This window comes from Panthera pardus, unplaced genomic scaffold (assembly GCF_024362965.1).
Source record: "Panthera pardus isolate Hobbes unplaced genomic scaffold, ASM2436296v1 HiC_scaffold_132, whole genome shotgun sequence".
Classification (NCBI taxonomy): Eukaryota; Metazoa; Chordata; class Mammalia; order Carnivora; family Felidae; genus Panthera; species Panthera pardus.
In genome coordinates this window covers 61,380-81,185 of record NW_026526691.1, presented here as the reverse complement: position 1 = coordinate 81,185, position 19,806 = coordinate 61,380, and the positions used below count along the sequence as shown (strand labels likewise).

The following is a 19,806-nucleotide window of genomic DNA, read 5'->3' as shown; positions in this document are numbered from 1 at the left end:
GTAAGTACCATGTCCTTATTCTCAGGAAGCACCACTTTAAAATTTCTTTGCATTTCTTATTGAAACTACCCATAGGATCCATCTTTAGTGCCAAGATGCCCTGCACCCACAACAACTATGGTCATTTGGCCAATTTCTCAATCTGGCTGAGACTAAGTCACCCTCCTGTCTCAAATCCTTTCACTGCCTTGATAGAAATGACTTGTACAGCCTAACACTGTTACTATCACTTTAACAAGGCCAAAAAAAGTCATTCCTTCCATGAACAGACAGTCCACAGTAAAAGACATATAAATGGCTCTTCAACATATAAAAATGATCTTGGGGCACCTGGGTGGCTCAGTGGGCTAAGCAAGTGTCCGAATCCTGATTTCAGCTCAGGTCATGATCTCACGGTTCAAGGGTTTGAGCCCCACATCGGGCTCTGTGCTGACAGCATGGAGCCTGCTTGGGATTCTCTCTCTTTCTCCCTCTCTCCCTCTGCCCCTCCCTGCTTGCAAGCAAGTGAACTCTCGCTCTCTCTCTCTCTCTCTCAAAATAAACATTTAAAAAATATATTTAAAAAATAATCATAATGATCTTCAACGTCACCCAAAAATAAGAGGAATCTAAAATAAAATTTACTGTAAGATACCATTTTTCACGGATCAGATTAACACAGATGAAAAGTTTCATAATACACTGTGTTGGTGAGGATGTTGGGAAATAAGCACTTTCATATACTACCAGAGAGAAGGAACACTGGAACTCTCATGTTAAGAATCAATCCCTATGTTACACTGCTGGCTTTGAAATGGAGAAGGGGTCATCTTCCATGGAATGTAGGTGGTTTCCAGAAGGTAGACAAGAAAAGGAAATAGACTCTCCCCTATGGTCTCCAAAAGAAACGGCCCAGATGACACTTTGATGTTAGCCTAGTAAGACCCATGTTTGATTTCTGACCTTCAGAACTGTAAGATAATAAATTTGTATTGTTTAAAAAAAAAAAAAACGAATGAATCCCTAAAACCCCAGGCCTCTCAGCTGATGAGGGAATAGTGAGAAGGGAGGGGGTCACTTGCCTCTGCTAATTTCGGGGTCCTTCCTCTCCTTAGACAGTCTTACAAAATGCTGGATGTAAGGGTCATGTGAGTAGCCAATGTTTACTGCAAACCTGGAAGGGATAAAAAGGAGGCAGGTGAGTAGACGTCAGTAGATTCAGGCTCTCAGGAACCAGGTCAAGGAGGAAAACCATCTACTTCACAAGGCCAACACACTCCCATTTAGCACTCCGTTACAAATGTAAACAGACTCAGCCATCCGCCCAGTGCTCACTTACACTCCTCTCACCCTTCCCACGGCGGCCATGTGTCACCTCTCTTTATTCTGACTGCTAATTCCTTTCCCAGGACCCTGGAGAGCATATCACCTCACCTCATACCTCACCCAGAAGACGTGCAACCGTTTATTCACTCGGCAAACTCACTGGCCAGAACTATTCAGACAACCCTACTCAACCAGAAGTTCTGGGTCCACAGGAAAGATCTAGAATTGTTTTGTAAAACTCGATAATGACTCCCTAAGTATTTCCCCCAGCTCTGTCATTTCACGTCCCTTAAGGAGTAAAAGGAAAAACCAGGAACAAATAAACAGAACAGCTACAACCTAGAAAATGCCGTTGTAGCTTACCCTCTCTGGCATGCACTACAACCTGGAAAATGCTACAGTAACCTAACCTCTCCCCAGGCCACACGACAGGGAATCAAAGTTCTAGTGTTCTAAGCCAGGGATCTGAAACCCCAATGACCACTTAAGGTCTTCTGGCAACCATGAGTGGAACCAGCCTTCGGACAAGGACATGTAATGGAAGAAACCTGGATCCTTAAGGCCGAGCCACTGTGGGCCTGCACCCCGCTCTACCTCTCAACAGACATTTTGAGAGTTTCTAAATGTCTTTATCGCTTAAACCGAACGGAGTCAGGCTTCTGTCACCTGCTACACCCTGAAGCATCCTAAGTGATATCCTGAGTGTATGAGCTCATTTCCGTGTTTCTTGATGAACAAGCTGAGGGGGAAGGGGTGAGTGACTGTTACCCAGCTAGAGTCTGAGCTCCCAGAGGCAGATATGAGATCTTCTCTTTACGTCCACTGACGAGGCTTACCGCTGCCTTGACTGTGGTCGCTGCTAATCCTGTACAAACCTATCCCCCCCAGTCTCTCTCATGTCCACGTTCACACATCCGCGCGCACACGCACACACACACACACACACACACACACACACACACACACAAGGAAGCACATACTTTTGGCTTCTCGAGGCAGCAAGTCAGCACGGAAATGCACAAAGTACTCATTAAGGGACACGATTTGCTACGGGCCCAGACTGTCCAAGTTTTACAAGGGTGAACAGGCTCAGCTGTCTAAAACGGTGCTTTTCAAACGATGAATTATGACCCATCCGTATAATAAAATCAGTGTAGTAGTTTGCAAGTCTCCATCTGTGAAAATGCAGTCGAATAGAGTGAAATAGACAATATCAGTATGCATTCCACACTGTAAGAGTTAAGACGGTTTTGTGAAGCTTTTGTTGAAGTGGGTGTTTGGAGTAAAATGCAATGAAAAGTCTGTTCTCCGAACACACAAAATAGACTCTTAAACACAGAGAACAAGGTGGTGGTTGCCAGAGGGGGCGGGGGGATGGACAAAATAGGCAAAGAGGGCTTAAGAGGTACAAACTTCCAGTCATATGAGTAACACACAAAGATGAAAAGTAGAATATAGGGAATACAGTCAATAATACTGTTAAAACAGTACGGTGACAGATGTGACGACACCTAACCGTGGTGAGTGCTGAGTAATATGTAGATTTGTCAAATCACTATGTTGCACGCCTGAAATTAATGTAACATTGTATGTCAACTATACTTCGATAAGTAAAAAAAGAGAGAAGAGGGTGTTCTCACCGTTGGCGGATTTGAGGAGCACCGGCCTCAAAGGAATCACCTAGTGCCATCTAGTGGTAAAGGCCGTATCTGCAGTCCAAGAACCACAGAACATCAACCATGGACGGAAGGGTTGGAGGAACTGACCTGGTCAACCCAGACATCCGATGCCAGAATCCTTCAACAACACCAAGCCACTGCCTGACTATGCACCACAAAGAAGGCACTCACTCCAATGCCCAGCAGCCCTACCTGCTGAAAAGCTGATCGAGTTGCCCCCCTCCACAAGCTCTGCGTTGGACTTACTACCGCCCTCCTCTGGATGACAACGAGCCGTTTCCCCTCCTCTCAACCGTATCCTCGGTCAAGTTAATACTATTGATTCCATCAAGCCATCTTTGGTGAGTGTCTGCTAAGTGCCAGCCATTGGGGACACAGTAGTGAACCAGCCACAAAGATAAGGAAGGGCTTGTGACAGATGAAGGACAACAGCATGGAGGACGGACGGACCTACGTTAGAGAATGTGAGAGGGAAAGCCTCTCTGAAAAGGGAATGGGCTGAGTTGGGTGCTTACAGAACCGGAGAAAGCTGTGCAAAAGGCGTTCTAGACAGGAGGAAGAGCAGACAGAAATGCTCTGGACAGGAACCGCCTTGGAATGTTCCAGGAACAGAAAGTCGGTAGGGAGGCTGGGGAACAGCGGAGAAACAGGAGAAACTAGAGAGGCGGGTGGTGGGAGCCAGGGAGAGACCTCTGCAGCCACGTGCAGCGGCCCCAAACCACGGCGAGGTGCACAAACGTAACAGGTGGGGACAGAACACAAACGTATCCGGTCACGAGTCCTTACGACTCCCACTTTCTAATGTCTCCAACATGCGTCTCCTTCTGGTCTCCAGATCTAGAAGACTGCCAGTGGTTTCTGGGAGGAAAAGGATGTCACTGATCTGCCCTTCAGAGTGGCTAACACGAGAAGATTTACAGAGCACTGCTAAGAAGAGTACGGGTCAAAGAACTAGCGGGCACTGCTGATGGGGAGTTCCAAAGGGAGATGGGCAACCCGTTTCAGAGCTTAGAATTCTGTCACCCCTGGGAGCCCAGCTGAACATGGTGGATCCACACAAGGAAACACTAACCGGTCATCTCAGATATGAGCTAGAAGGATCAGCCATGCCAAGACGTTCAAGACACCGTGAAGGGAAAAATGTTGGGCCCAAAACATATCTAGCCAATGTGCCCATGAACACGTGTATGTGTGTATGTGCGTATCTACAGACAAGTACTAGGGTACTGGCGATTTCTGGTGTGTGTGTGTGTGTGTGTGTGTGTGTTTTAATTTATCTCTATGTTTTAAACTTTTTCTCCATGAACTATATGCCATATTTCATCTAAGACATTATCAATTATAAGACTGAAAAAAGAAAGAAGAAACACTGCCAGTTAGTTAATGTTTTTCTTATTGCTTACAATTTTAATTATGTGCTTGTTGGAAAAAGCCCGTTTGTTTGTTTAATTAGTTTTCAAGTAGGCTCTGTGTGCAACGTGGGGCCTGAGCTCACAACCACATCCAGAGTTGCATGCTCTGTTGACTGAGCCGCCAGACGCTCCTGCAAAAGCCCTTTTGTGCTTATTTGAGCGGATTGAAAGGAAATGGATGAATGCAGTAAGAGGGTTAAGTCTTCCCTTCTAGGGTATCTGTGAGTTTCCACACAATATTGACCTTCGGGCCGCCAAGGGCATTGGCAAGGCTGCATCCCCAAGAGATCACCATCATCCTCTCCAACATTTCCTTCCACGCTACCGACCGTCCAGGTGCAGGTTTTGTTACTGAGCCTTGCTTGATCTCATCAGGAGGTATCCATGGATGGTTCTCCAACAGCATCAGGATTTGTGCTCCTTCTGCAAATGGCCCTTAAAAGGCACGTGGGCAGAAGCACCCAAGAGCTGACGGTGTAGTCATCCGGCCCTGCCGCAAGCAACAATGACCACATCCACTCGCACAGGTAATGACAACTCTAACACGACTTGGCAGTGACTGCGGGACACATCGAGAATAAATCACAGCTGATGGCAAAGACGTAAGAACGTGTGTCACGGCATGGATCAAATACAGTGTTGCCTTCACCACATGAGCAACAGTGAGCTTAGATATCATAAGCAAAGTAAAAGGCAAATATTAAGCGATGAAAAGTACCTGTGACATCACATAGTAACATCCTTAAAACATAAAGAACTTACGAATCAGTAAGGAAAAAAATCCTAATATCCCCGAAGAAAGGCCAAAAATGGGCAGATCACCAAAGAGCCAAGTGATCACTGAATATACAAAATAAAGAAACCAAAAAATGCAAAATGAAAGCAGAAACAGCAAGCAGTAAATCTGCTATCAAATGAGCAACAAAACCGTTTAATAGAACCTGGCTTTGGTGAGGATGAGAAAGAGGGCAGCTGAGCCGCCAGAACTGTAAACTGTCACTGCCATGCCACGAGGCACTTCGGCTGCTGGTACTCAAAGCTGAAGAGTTATATTTACGCGATGCCCAAACAATCCCACTTCTAGGATTTTACCCTAAGGAAATAGTCAAGAATGAACACAAAAAGGTTTCGGTAAGAACAATGAACCTGGGGTTACGGTATCAGGTGAACAAAGCAAGCTACAAAATTCTACGTACAGAATGTTCCCAATTCTGTTAGATGAATGCGTACATTCACGTACACGTGAATATACATACATGTACAGTATACATATCAAGACTTCCCAGAGTAGGCACCAAAAGGTGAACAGTGGTCGCCTCTACACTGACGCTGTGCACCTAGTGCTGCTGCCTGTCTGCCCCCACCACAGTCCTCTGTTGCCCAAACCCAGAAAATATCCCCTCTCTTTGTGTATCCTGACTTTGTTTAAAACCCAAAGAATCAAAAATCTCAGATTTGGGAAGACCTATTTCGCAGTCTTCGGTCAATCCCTCTTGCTTTTGAAATTTTCATGACATTCACATACCACCTGTTCAGTGTAACATTTCTTTAAATCAACTCGCTTTTTTTTAGTACTCGGATCTGACCTGCTACCTGGGATTTTCTTCTAACACACGCTATAATAAATACCTACCTATTAAAATTTCAAACATCTGTGTGCCACCTAAAGTCATTTCACGTTCCTTCCGTGGGAAACACTGATCTGGGCCGACCGCCTACTCACTCGAGAGCATTTGCTGACTCTGCCCTATAGGCATGAGTACCACCTGCAACAGGAAAGGGGTGACATGCTCACCGCCAGGGATTTCTTCACCTGAAGGAAAGGGCAGGGGCCCTCCGCGCTCTCCCAGCCAGTGAGGATCAAGGCCAGGTTCATTTTACTTCTATCAACCCTCCTGAGAGCTGACTACAATGCCAGGCATCATTGCAAATGCTTGACCGATAGGAACGGAACGCCTACAACCCTCATAATGACCCCCCGTGGAAGGCACTGCTTTACAGACTGAGGTGAAGGTCGGTCCCTCAAGCTGCGGAACCTTGTAGAAAATTTCATTCTATTGCTTTTCAAACCTATTTACCCACCTGGATTTGGATCCCTCCCCCGACACTTCAGTTGCTCAAATGATATCTGTGTGTGTGTGTATGTGTGTGTGTTTATGTGTGTGTGTGTGTGTATATATGTACACACATATGTATATACATTAAACATATATGTATGTAACGTATGCACGCATACACATACATACAACGTACTTAAATGCAATTGCAAAAATCAATCCGATACTCTTAGCATCAATTTTTAAGTTTGAAATCGGAACTACCTACTGCATACTAGCCTAAGATACTGCTCTACCTCTTATTGTTAATTTTATTGTTCTTTTTTTTAGTCTCATTTTTTTTTTGTTTCTATTTCTTGGTAGTTTTATTCTTGGTTATAAATGGAAGGCAGGAAGCAAAGTCTTAAGGGCAACAGACTTTGTACCTAAACAGACTTCCAGTTTGTTTCCTTTCTTGTGAGCTCTGTTGCTTTCTTAAGTAGATCCATAGGCCTCTGTGCCCCCACCTATAAAATGAAGTCTCTTCCAGGGCAGGCCACACAAACCTTCTCTGTAACTCTTGGTAGAGCCCTAGAAATACTGCTACTATTCATCGGCCATTACTGGGGGCTCCTGCCCTCTGCCAGTTTTCAAGGCGCACAGATGAAAAAGTACCCAGAGTTTCAGGACACTGGCCGACGTAACAGACCTCCCCCGCTCCTCAACATCACCCCAGTGTCAGAGGTGGATGGGGGTTCCACACCTCCCTGCAGGTTTCCCAGCCCTTGGTAGCCTCACAGCATGTGGTACCACAGCAGGGTCTCCCCAACACCTGGAACGTTGATGCCTTCCGGCCCACTGGAGAAAGTCCAGTGACCCCGTTAGCCCAGGGCTTGATGTGGCCACCACTGCTCCTGGAGAGACCATGAGGACGTCAGGAATGGAGCTGTGGACAGGAGCTGGGATAGAGTTAAGGGAAAATGAAGCCATCTGAGCCATCAGATTGGGGTACGTGGTGCCCCTCGTATCAATCTTAAACACAGGTGCCAGGGTTGGTAAGGCCTGGCACAGATGAGGTCCCCAGGACCCAGGTGGGTAGCAGGTAACCCAGATGGGACCAGGGCCCTTCAGGAGCGAAGGACTGCGGTTTTCAAGCCTCCCGTCACTCTGTTCCCCTGTGTTTTCAGGGCCAATTTCTTGGCCCCTAAGTAACCTGCATCCTTCCTCGTACCTGCCTCTTTCCTATCAGAGGGAGAATGGGCTGGTAAAGCTAGAAGTCCTGGTGGTGACGGTTAACCCTTCTGGGTTTCTATAATCCTTTCCCGAACTTTTCCAGATCCCTCGGGCCAGGAGGCGAACTAGTGACTCAGAGTACTCAAGCCTACTTTGCCAGCAGGGCGCATCATCCCCATTGTGCAGGAGAGGCTCAGGGAAGGAACGTCACTTTCAGGGGCCCAGGTTCCAGATTTTCTGATTCTCTCTTTATCACCCCCCTGATTGGATCCACCCACTACGTTCACAGAGCTGCCTTGCTAACAACCCTCCCCACTTTAGAGAGCAGCTGAGGCCTGGAGGGAAGTGACTTGCCCAGGGTCACATGGCTTGCAAAGAGATTGAGACCCAAACGGATGGACAGGGATGTCTTATCAGCTGCCTGTCTACCCAGGTAGCTGAAGAAGGGGCGGGGACTGTGGATGAGGCGCTGGGTCCTTGCTGGGCTCCCTGTGTGGTATGAAGAAAGCTCTGCTGTGGCCAGGACAGCCATCCCTAATAACCGTGCCCTAGCTTGAGGTCGCCCACTAAGGTGGGCATCAGAAACCCACGTGTAAGCCCCCACTTGATAGGGCCTAACGGGCTCTTCTGTGGGGGGAGGATCTGCTGGGAAACAGAGAAAGGGGTTGAGAGGCAGCAGCACCGCAGCGAAGGCTGGGGACCAGGAGAGACAGCTCATGCCTCCAGATCTGCCTTCAGCAAGCCCCTCTCTCCTGCTCTGTGCCTCAGTTTCCTCACCTGTAAAACAGGGTTGAGTTCTAAGCTTTTTCCTCACAAAAGATCCCCTGATTTTGCTCCCTCGAGCTTGCAGTTTGAAAGATGTCATGTCACTGCTGTGTAAGTGTCATGTCAGTTTCGGTTCCCCACCAGCCATACTGATACTGACAGTAAGGTGGCGTGTTGTTGTGGTTGACTAGAAAAGACAAATCCTGAGTAACCGTGGCAAGGGCCTTGAGCGGCTCAGACCCTGCCAGCTCTGCGAAGGAGCTGGAAAAGAGTAGGCTCACAGCCCACATCAGCATGGGGGCTCCCACCCACCAAGGCCTGTTCCTGTGGTCTAGGGTATTTGGAGGCATTCCCCGGCTCCTGCTATGGGCCAATCTCACAAGGTAACTGAGGGGGAAGCTCAAGGGCAGGTCATTTCAGCAGACCCAGCATTCAGGTGGCCATCAGAGTCTGAGAGGTACCAGAAAATAAAGCCATTTTATTATTTTTTATCTGCCATCGTGGCCTGGGGAGAAGGGTACGACTGGAAGGGAGGGAGGTGATGCTGCGGCCCCAGCTGAGGCCCTCGGGTCCTCTACTTGGCCTGGACGGTCTCCTCCAGACTCTCCAAGCGCTTCTGTAGCTCCTGCACTGTGGCCTGGAGCTTCTTCATTTCCTCCTCCAGCCGGTGTATGGCGTCCTGGGGGACCCATCGTTGCGTGAGTCCCAGCTCCATCCCGGGCTCCCCTGACCCTGGCAGCCCCCCACCCCCCTACCAAGAGCCCCAGGGCCTGGCCCTTCTGTCTCTCAGCTGGTTGCTGCCCAGACAGCTGCAGGCCAATAAGCTTGAAACCTGTTTTCTGAGGCCTCAGGATTACCCACTCCCGGCCCCCAAAGGATCCCCAACGTTGGCGTGTGAGGCGGCCCAAACACCAGCCACCTTCCACGGGGACAATGACTCCATCCATCAGTAGCAGCCCCTGCCCTATAGGTCTTCTCGTCCTGCCTCCCAGGTTCCTGTCCACTTCTCACCGAGCTGGGGGTACCACCGGCCTCTGGTGCTGCCTTTCTGCGCCCCGTGTCCAGGCCCCGGTTGACCCTCAGCTCTCGGCTCTTTGGGGGCACATAGCCATCCTTGAGGGAAATGAGGAGGGGCCCGGCATCCTGGCCCTTCAGCCACTCCTCAGCCGTGAGGGCAGCGTCAGGCCCCGCGGTGGGTGGGTAAAGGTCCTCCTGGAACAGGTCCGACTGTGGGCAAGGCCAAGACTGGGTAAGCGAGTGCTTGGGCCACACCACCACCACCCAGCAAGTGTGTGAGGTCAGTGCCTGGCCCGCAGCCCAGGAAGGGACATGGGAGCATCACCTTTCTAGGCACTGTCATGGCAATGGGCTCACACCTCCGCTCGTGCAGCTTGTAGAATCTGTGGAAACAAGAAGGTGAGCAGCGCCTGCGGCATGGGGGCGGCTGGAATCCAAGGTCGGCACGGGGTCAGCACAGCCCAGGGAGCATGCTCGGGGCAGGGGCAGGGGTCAGTCACCTGGCAATCTCACACTTGTTCACCTCCAGGCCGCGTTTGGGCATGTAGCCCATGCCCCGCTGGGACTCCTTGGAACTGAACATGGAGAGATAGTGCAGATATGGGGCCTCGGAAGTGATCTCGAAGTACCGGATGGAGCTGTCACCCTGCAGGTGGCGCGTGCAAACCCCGGGATCAGCACCGACAGATCCCTCTTGCCTGGTCCTCTCCAAGCCCCCCGCCCCCGCCCCAGACCCCCCTCCTCCCTCCACAAGCTGCTGCCCGACTGGGACACCTTGCCACAGAGGTAGACTATGTTGGTGTCGGGGTCAAAGAAGGGCAGCAGGACGCCACTGCTCGTGTCCAGTTCCTGCAGGGACAGTGGCTCCTCCAGGTGCTTCTGTAGAGATGGGTGAGACAGGGAACAATGAGCTGGGCCAAGTCAGGCCTGTGAAGCCCACCGGGCAGAGACTCAGGGAAGGCCCTCACAGAACAACCAGCGGAACCCCCCATCCCACAGAGGGTAAACTGAGGCCCATGGCTGTGTGGGATCATGCAAGTGGCAGGGCGAGGACTAAGCCTCCAGTCCTGCCATCGCCGCCGCTGCTGCCGCTTCGGCCCTGAAGCGATGTAGTCCCGCCAGGCTGTCCCCCGAGCTGCACAGCAGGAGACCCGCGAGCCGCAGCTGGCGCGGCCGCCGTGAAGAGGCAGTTAAACCGCAGGAAACAGCTGGTCAACCAGACCGTGGGCAGGTGAGTGAGCCGTGCCGGGCGGGAGCGCGCGGGCCGGAGACCTGGGGTCGGGAATGGGCGCGGGCCGGGCCGGGGCGGGCCGGCCGCCCCGCGGGGCCCCGCGCTCCGGCCCGGCCGCCCGCCCGCTCCGCGCCGGGTCCCCTGCGGGCCAGGGACGAGGGCTGCGCCACATCGCGGCGTGGCGCCCAACTCGGGCCGCCGCCCGAGCCCCCCGGGAACAGCGGGGAGGGCCGGCCTCCCGGGACGCCCCCCGCGCGGGTCCCCGCCGCCCATTGTCCCAGCCCCGCTGAGCATCGTCCTCTGGGGTCTGGACCCAAGCTTTCCCCGGGCCTCCCCCCCTCTCCCGGGGATTTGCCTTGAGCGAAAATTCGGGTAAGCGGTGTGCCTGAGGCAGGGCGGGCGCGGTGCTCTGGGGGGCGGCATTCTCAGCCTTTCCGGGTCGCCCGGCCGTTGCCGACCGGCCGTCCACCTCCAAGTGCCTGATAGCAGTAAATAAGTAAGGGGCGATCAGAGCCCATCGGAGCCGCTTAGGGAGACTCAGGACTCCCTTGGAGGCACTTTGGAGGGTGTGCCGTCTCCCAACCGTGGCCCCTGTGGACCGGACTGCTCAAGTTCTTGACCTGTAGACATTTGGAACCGGGAGGAAAGAATTGCGGAAACGCCTTGGGCAAATGGAAAAACAAAAAGAGGGGGGGCTTTCAAAACAGCTTTTCTCACTTTGGATTGGGGAGCAAATCCTTCTCCAGGTTTGTCTGGTATCGCTTTAATGCTTGACAGGAAACGATCGACGATGAAATGACAGAAGAGACCGGAGTTTGTAGTGGTTTTGAGAGCCTCTGGAGGTTGATTATCGTGTGCTGTGTTCTCTGGGGTAAATCTTTCAAGGTCTTTCAGGGCAGTGAGCTGTCCTGTCCCCGTTGACTGCTTATTCCGAGAAGGGGTATGAAAGCGTGACTTTTTCATCGCTTTTTCTTCTTTGTTTTCAAGAGTTGAGTAAAAGGAGGCGTTTGGTTTGTCCAGAGCACGTGGGGACGCTTCTTTTCTGTGTGTGTCTGAAAATACTTTTACTTCCCCTTGAGCTTTCTATATTTGCCTTTTACACTTTCGTTCCTCCCCCCCCCCCCAAGGTTTTGCTTAGTTTTGTTCAATTTCATTGCTACCCCCCACCCTATTATCTCCGTGTGCACTTATCCTGTTTCCAGAGTGGATCCCTGTCCCTACAGCCTAGCAGTGCCAACTTTTCTGTCATTTGTAGGAAAATGATAGAAATAACGAGTGCCAAGGGGAAGGCAGACGGAATAGTCGTGCTTCAAGCAGGCATCTGTGAATGAGTTACAAGATCACTCCTTAGGAGTTTTCTGCCCCCCCACCACACCCCCCCAGCATTCTCAGTAACATGCATTGTGAAATCAGTATTTAGTGACTCTCAAGACACATGTGTCACATTGTCGTTCTGGCCAGTTTGTACATCTCATGAGGAAAGGGGTGTTTGCTCTTTTGCACAAAGTTCTGAGACTTGTCAAGCTATCAAGCCACTCAGGGTCTCTTTGGCTCCGGCTTCCTCTGTAGCAGGTTCTCCCTTCACGCTGCCGAATTACAGCCATATGTGCCTCCTTTCGGTTGCCAGAGGCCGCCGAGCCTTCTTCCCTGTTAGCCTCTACCTGGAAGTCTCCAAAGCTCCTTTCACCTCACCTGCCCTAGACCTGCCTCCTACTCATTCTTTAGGTGTCCAGGTAAAGGTCACTGCCTCTAAAAGACCTTCTGTGATGCTCCAACGTGGATTGGGAGTCCCTCTCCTGGCCACTTACATACGTCCGCATAGCACCTGCTTTTCTATAATGCAAGGCCTGTTTACTTGTTAGTATTCTCCATTAGACTGAACGCCTTGAGAGTCCTTGCCATCTTTCTGTTTCATTGGCCAGCTCTGCTGTGGCTCCTGTCATATGGTCGATTCTCCATAAACATTTGTCAATCTAGCACACATCTAGATCTCACCAGCTCGCTCCGGTGGTGTGAGCCCAAGAAGGGAAAATGAAAGCTGGATAGAGTAAATGGTGATTCGTGCTAGCATTGTAATTCTGGCCCTGACCTTTGACTCTGTTTGAAAATCTTTATTGTCAGATGCCAGTGGAAGCAGCAGCTGTTACAGAGGTGTTAGGGGTGTGGCAATTTCTGCTCCCAAAGCCAAAACTGTTTCCTGGGGAAGCTTTGGCTTTACTGCTGTTGAGTCCCTGGATAAGTTTGTATTTTTTCCATGTCAAGAATTACGAAGGACTCGGGAGGAAAAATGGAGGCAAGAGAGAGCCTAGAATTGTAATTGTGTGTTATTGGCGTAGGCATCAGGATTGGGATTTGGGGGGGTATTTGGGTCACGAGGAAAGCTAGAAAGCAGAGAAGTTACCTCCCCCCCGTCCCCCCGTCCCCCGCCGCAGCCAGGAGTGATATTCTGTGTGTGAGTGGCTCGCCTGTTGTGTCTGTTACAGATGTATAGAGTTCTGAGTGCTGTCTTGCGAGGAAGTATTCTCTTCCCAACAATGAGGATCTCATGAGTCACCCCACAGTGAGGTTCTGTGGGATGGACATGTGGGAGAATTCGTAATGGCTAGAAGAAGTTGAGTTCTCATGATGCAGTTTGTGGACAATGGGTGCATGAGTCTGTTTCGGAGGATGGTTTGTGTATCACAGGCCCAAGGACGATGCAGTGGTCTCTTGAGTGGGGTATCCCAAAGAAGAGAATTAGGATGCTTGATTCATCCGTTCAAGAGACCCTTATTGAGCCCAAATTATGTGCCACTGTGGAAAGTAGAAAAGAATCCAAGTGAATACAAACGCGGCTTCTGCCCTGAAGGGGCTCCACAGACTTGTGGAAGAGATAGGCAAGCAAAAATGCTTATACACCATGAGGTAAGTCCTTATAGAGGGATGGCTGACACACTAAGTGAAACTCTACTCTTACTGGAAGGAGAGAGGTAACACAACAGAACAAAACAAAAAAAAAAAAAAAAAACAGGAGAAAATATGACCAGAGCCTTTCCCCTCTATCTTTCAACACTTCTTTCAAACTTCTGTTGTATTGAGTGGGTCCCTTTTTTTTTTTTATTAAAAAAAAATTTTTTTTGTAAATATTTATTTTTGAGAGAAAGGGTAGACAGAACATGAGCGGGGTAGAGGCAGAGAGAGAGGGAAACACAGAATCCGAAGCAGGCTCCTGGCTCCGAGCTGTCAGCACAGAGCCTGACGCGGGCCTCAAACCCACGAACCGAGAGATCGTGACCGGAGCCGAAGTCTGACACTTGACCCAGTGAGCCACCCAGGTGCCCCGTAGGTAGGTCTCTTTTGATTGTCAGTGAACCCACCTCGAGGGGCGACTGGGTGGCTCAGTTGGCTGAGTATCCGGCTCTTGATTTCAGCTCAGGTCATGATCTCACAGTTCCTGGGATCAAGCTCTGTGCCAATGGTGCGGAGCCTGCTTGGGATCTTCTCTGTCTCTGCCCCTTCCCCGCTCTCTGTCTCAATGACGAAAAAAGAAAAAAACACACAAAACCAAACCAACTGGAATTGTTATAAGCCAAGCTGCGAATTTGATTGGCTCCTATGTGAGGAAAAGAGTCCAAAAGCAATATAGTTGCAGCCAGGGCTGGATCCAGGGGTTCCACTCTTTAGGGAAGCTGTGTCTTTAAGCAGGAATCGCCCCCCCACCCCACCCCTCCACCCCCCGGCTTCCAACGTCTTCAGTTCAAGTCCCAGAGGGACAAAGAATACCTTTCACTGTGGCCAGAGCCCCAGGATTGACTCTGAAGGTATCTGATGGGGTCAGTGGCCTCTGCCTGGACAGGGAAATGGAGTCAGCCCCACCCAAGCCACAGGGGCCTAGAATGGGAGAGTGCTGAGCCCCCTCCCCCGCCAGATAACCGGGGTGTTCTTCCCAGCAGGAGGCAGGAAATGTGGTCTTTTCTAGTCCTGCTAAAAGGAAAGAAAGAGCTTTTTGGAAATCCGTGGCGCAGAGAATCCAGTAGCTGCGGATGGCAGTTGGCGTGGAGGGTGTGGAGGAAGGGGTGCACCGAGGTGAGGAACCTGAGCGTTTGGTTGTGAGGTCGATGAGTCCAGGAGGACAGCAATCTGGGGGCCTGATAGCAGACTTGACTACGTGGGTGCGGCTCTGGGAGGGAGTGTCTCTTTGGGTGTCGGTTTCTGCCAAGATGGAAGCTCTCCCTGGAGGCCTGAATGTTCTCCTGGATAGTAGCCTTTAGGTAGGTCAGGGTTGCAAACTCCAAGCCTCAGGGGCCAGGCTATAGACCAGCTTAGGTCATGATCTCATGGTTCTTGAGTTCGAGCCCTGCGTTGGGCTCTGCACAGACAATGCTAAGCCTGCTTGGGATTCTCTCTCTCTGCATTCCCCCCACTCCCGCACTCTCACTCTCAAAATAAATTAATAAACCTGACCCCCCACCAAAAAAAAATTGCATTTGCAACGGCATCAAAAAATAAAATACTAATTACATTTAACTAAAAAAGAGATTCAAAACTTGTACACTAAAACTATAAAACATTATTGAAAGAAATTAAACAAGATTTAAATAAACAGACTCGTGGATTGGAAGACAATGTTGTTAAGATGGCAGCACTTCTCCAGTTGATCTACAGATTCAGTGAAATCTTTATCAAAACCACAGCTGGCTTCTTTGCAGAAACGGACAAGCTGATGCTAAAATTCATATGGGAATTTATGGAACCCAAAATAGCCAAAGCAAATCTTTAAAGAGAAGGACAGAGTTGGAGAACTCACCCTTCCTGACTTAAAAACTTATTAGAAAGCTACAGTAATCGAGATAGTGTAGTATTAGTGTAAGGAAAGACATATTGATTAATGGATAGAATTGAAAATCTAGAAGTGTACCATCATATTTATAGCCAATTGATTTTCAACAAAGGCATCGAGACAACCCAATAGGAGAAAGAACAGTCTTTTCAACAGTGTGGGGACAGCTGGATATTGCATGCGAAAGAATGAAGTTGAACTTCTACCTCACACCCTATGTAAAAATTAACTCAAAATGGATCAAAGACCTAAATGTTAAGTGCTAAAACTATTAAATTCTTAGAAGAAAACATAGATGTCCATCTTTGTGGCCTTGACACCAAAAACACAGCAGAAGGAAAAAAGCAGGTAATTGACATTATCACAATTTAAAAATGTTGTGCTTTGGGGTGCCTGGCTGGCTCAGTCAGTTAAGCATTTCTTGATTTCGGTTCAGGTCATGATCCCACAGTTCGTGAGATCAAGCCCCACGTCAGGCTCTATGCTGACGGCACGGAGCCTGCTTGGGATTCTCTCCCTCTGTCTCTGCTCCTGCCCCCACTCATGCACTCTCTCTCTCTCTCTCTCTCTCTCAAAATAAGTAAATATTAAACAATGTTTGTGCTTTAAAGGACATAGTTGAAAAGTGAAAAGACAACCCATAGAATGGGAGATAATTTTTGGAAATCATATTTCTGACAAGAAACTTGTACTAATATAGATACAGAACTCTTACAACTCAAAAACGCAAAAACAAATAACTCAATTTAAGAATGGGCAAAAGGGATGCCTGGGTAAACGTCCAACTTTGGCTCAGGTCGTGATTTCACGGTTTGTGGGCTCAAACCCCACATCTGTCTCTGTGCTAACAGCTCAAAGCCTGGACCCTGCTTTAGCTTCTGTGTCTCTCTCTCTCTCTCTGCCTCTCTCTCTCTCTCTCTCTCTCTCTCTCTCTCTCTCTCTCTGAGTCTCTCAAAAATAAATAAAAGATTTTTAAAAAAACTTAAAAAGTGGGCAAACAACTCAGTCTAAGAAGATACACCCATGGCCAATAAACATGTGAAAAGATGTCAACATTGTTAGTCATCAGGGAAATGCAAATCCAACCCTCAACAGGATACCACTTTAAGCTTACTAGAATGGCTAAAATAAAAAAGACAGATGATGACAAGCATAGGAGAGGATAGGAGAAATAGGAATGTGATCCGCTGTTGGTAGAAATGTAAAAGGGTGCAGCCACTTCGGAAAACAGCCTGGAAGTTCCTCAAAAAGTTAAACATCCAGTAATTTCACTCACAGGTATGTACCCCCAAAGAATCAAAAACACGTGTCCAAACAAAAACTTGTACGTGAATATTTGTAGCAGCATTATTCATCATATGAAAAAGGAAAAAAATGCAATGTCCGGTGAATGGATGAAGAGATGTGGTATACTCACATAAGGGAATAACTGGGAGTAAAAGAAAGGAAGTCCCGATGTGTGCTACGACATGGAGGAACTGTGAGAACACGCTGAGTGGAAGAAGCTCATCTTGAAAGACCACCTAATGTAGGTGTCATTCCACTTATATGAAATGTCCAGAATAGGTAAATCCCTGGAAACAGAAAATAGATTAGTGGTTGCCTAGGGCCGTGGGCAGAAGTGGGATGGAGGAGGGGCAGGAGGGGTTGGGGGAGGTTGGGATGAAATGAGGAGTACTCCTAAGAGGATATAGAGTTTCTTGTTGGAGTGATGAAAATATCCTAAAATAGATTGTGGTGATGGTTGCTCAACTCTGCAAATATACTAAAAACTATGTACATTTTAAGTTGGTAAATTATATGGTACGTGAGTTATAGTTGCAATAAAGCTGTTGTAAAAATTAACAGTGGTGAATCACTGATACCAGTGAAAATTAGAGTTGGCTAAGTAATTGTTAGTGTGGTGGTTGCACCTGTAATCATTGAGAAAAATACGTTTTGGGAAAAAAAAGATTCTTTGTTCAACGATTGTCAACATTTTGACAACCTTACTTTGTCTCCTAGCATATATTTGAACACCTTTGATAATCTGGGACCATATAAATTCTTTTACATATTTAGAATACCTATTTAGCATTCTTTTCAGCTGTCCACAGATGAGTAGGAAAAACGCACTCTTCTTGTGACTTTCTCCTTTACTCTCACACAACTACCACACTCACAACACTTCTAACACCAGATGTGTTGTGTTCCCCTCCCGCCCCCTGGTACCAAGCAATTCTCCATGATACCGGCTGGGTATCTTACAATTCAATTCAATTCTGACCCTAACAGGAGTAGCACAGAACCCATAGGTTAAGGGCCCGGTCCCACGAGACTGCCCCCCACTTCAGATGTCATTTACAAGTGGTAGGTCCTCAGATTACCCACAATTTCTGTTGACCTGGTTGCTAGTCAGAGGTTCCCATGACCACCACCACCCCCATTTTGAATTCAGTTACTTGCTAGAACAGCTCATAGGACTAAGAGCAACACTTATTTACATTTACAAAGATCATGTGTGATAGAGCATACAGATGACTATCCAGATGAAGAGATACATAGGGCAAGTTCTGGGAGGGTTCACCAACCCTGTTCACCAACATGGAAGTTCTCCAAACCCTGTGCTATTGGATTTTTATGGAGACTTCATCACGTTGGCATGAACAACTATTGACTCGTTTTCATCCCTCTTTCCTCTGTGGAGAACGGTCGGAGGGGCGAGGCACAGAGAGAGGTGGTAGGGCTGAAAATCCCAAGCTTCTAATCACAGTCTTTCTAGTAACCATCCCCCATCCAGGGGCCACCCATTAGCCCATCCAGAGTTCTCATTAGAACAAAAGGCACTGCTATCACCCAGGAAGTTCCGGGGAATTTAGGAACTGTGTCAGGGACTGGGATCAAATATCAAATATTGGAACAAAAGAAGCTCTTAGTGCTCTGATCAGTTAGGAAATTACAAGGCTTTTGGAAGTTCTGTGCAGGAACTGGGGGCAGAGACCAATGAACATATTTTCTGTAATTTCATAACAATACTTCTAATGGATTATTACTCACTGAAGATGGGAATTGTCTTGTTTACATGCTGAATTCTTTTATGACTCAGAAATGTTTTCAGATGCAAGTAACAAGAAACCCAACCACAGTGGTGCATACAAACACGAGGCTACTTTTTTCTTCATATGAGAAATCTGTGAGTAGGCAGCTGCTGACATTGGTTCAGATGCTCAACAATGTCAAGGCAAATGTTTCTGGCATTCTCTTGGCCTTTCTCAACATTAGCACTCAAGACAGGAAGAAGGAGGAAGAAGACCAGGCAGCACCAACATCAGAAAAACAGAAGCTTAAAAAAGAAAAAAGAAAAAAAAAAAAAAAGCTTTCCTAGGAACCTCACCAACTTCCACTTACATCTGGGTCACATGGCCTCCTCTGGCTGGAAAGTGGATGATAAAAGGAGGGTCAGGGATGAGAAGGGGAGGCAGGACATCAACTGACAATATCTGCTAGGATTCCAAAGTCTATGACAAATGTTGGTATATAGTAGGAGGTGTCTCCACAGTCCTTCATAAGTATCTGTTGAATGCATATGATAGAATGTTTATTCACAGATACTCAGTCCTCCTCCCTTGGGAGGTTGAGACATCCATGCTGTGTGGAACCTTGGCATCTAAACTTCCTTCAGCCAATGAAATGAACACAGAAGTGGCTTTAAGAGCCAGGTTCTCTTTTCTTTGCCCCTGTGATCATGGAAGCAGGTGTCAAAGTGGAGCCTGTATCCGCTCCAGTCCTTAAATGGATATGATGAGAAGAACAGCCAGCTTACCCATGTTAGTGAAGGCACTGAGAATATTTAGTTGTTATTGCAGCCTAACCTAACCCATCCTGACTGATAACAATGTACGTACCCAGGCAAAGAAATCCACAACCAATCCCCAAATTAAAATTTTACAAACTATATTTCCTGATCACATTAATAGCAAGACTGTGCCTAAATGAAGATAAATGATAGCCACCTGGAAGTGAAACAAAATAAAAAATAGCTCCTCTGTCCAAGTGGAAATCAATACTGAAAAGACAGACTAGACATTTAAGATGATGAGGCCACTGTATAAAAATACATACGGGGATGGGACTAAAGTCATTCTTAGTACAAATTCATGATCTAAAGCTGATACTGCTAACATAAATCTGCGTAAACGTTGGAAGATTGAGAATAATTGGATGAAGAATTCAAAATAAGCTAGAAAATGAACAGCAAAATAAAAAGTGGAAGAAATTAATAAAGATAAGAGCCTACATTAATCACAAAGCAAAAAGTCTGTGGAATTGA

At 48.1% G+C, this 19,806-nt stretch overlaps 1 protein-coding gene across 1 annotated transcript; it reads right to left on the bottom strand.

Annotated features, from left to right (window-relative positions):
• Positions 1–8,888: 8,888 nt before the first annotated feature.
• On the bottom strand, positions 8,889–10,850 carry LOC128776897 (coronin-1A-like). The gene is made up of 6 exons (XM_053901822.1): positions 10,670–10,850; positions 10,222–10,367; positions 9,948–10,093; positions 9,773–9,830; positions 9,442–9,657; positions 8,889–9,109 (listed from the first exon to the last, which is right to left on the bottom strand). Exons 1-6 carry the CDS (start codon positions 10,848–10,850, stop codon positions 9,005–9,007), a joined length of 852 nt encoding a protein of 283 aa, XP_053757797.1. The 3' UTR covers positions 8,889–9,004.
• Between the last annotated feature and the right edge of the window lie 8,956 nt (positions 10,851–19,806).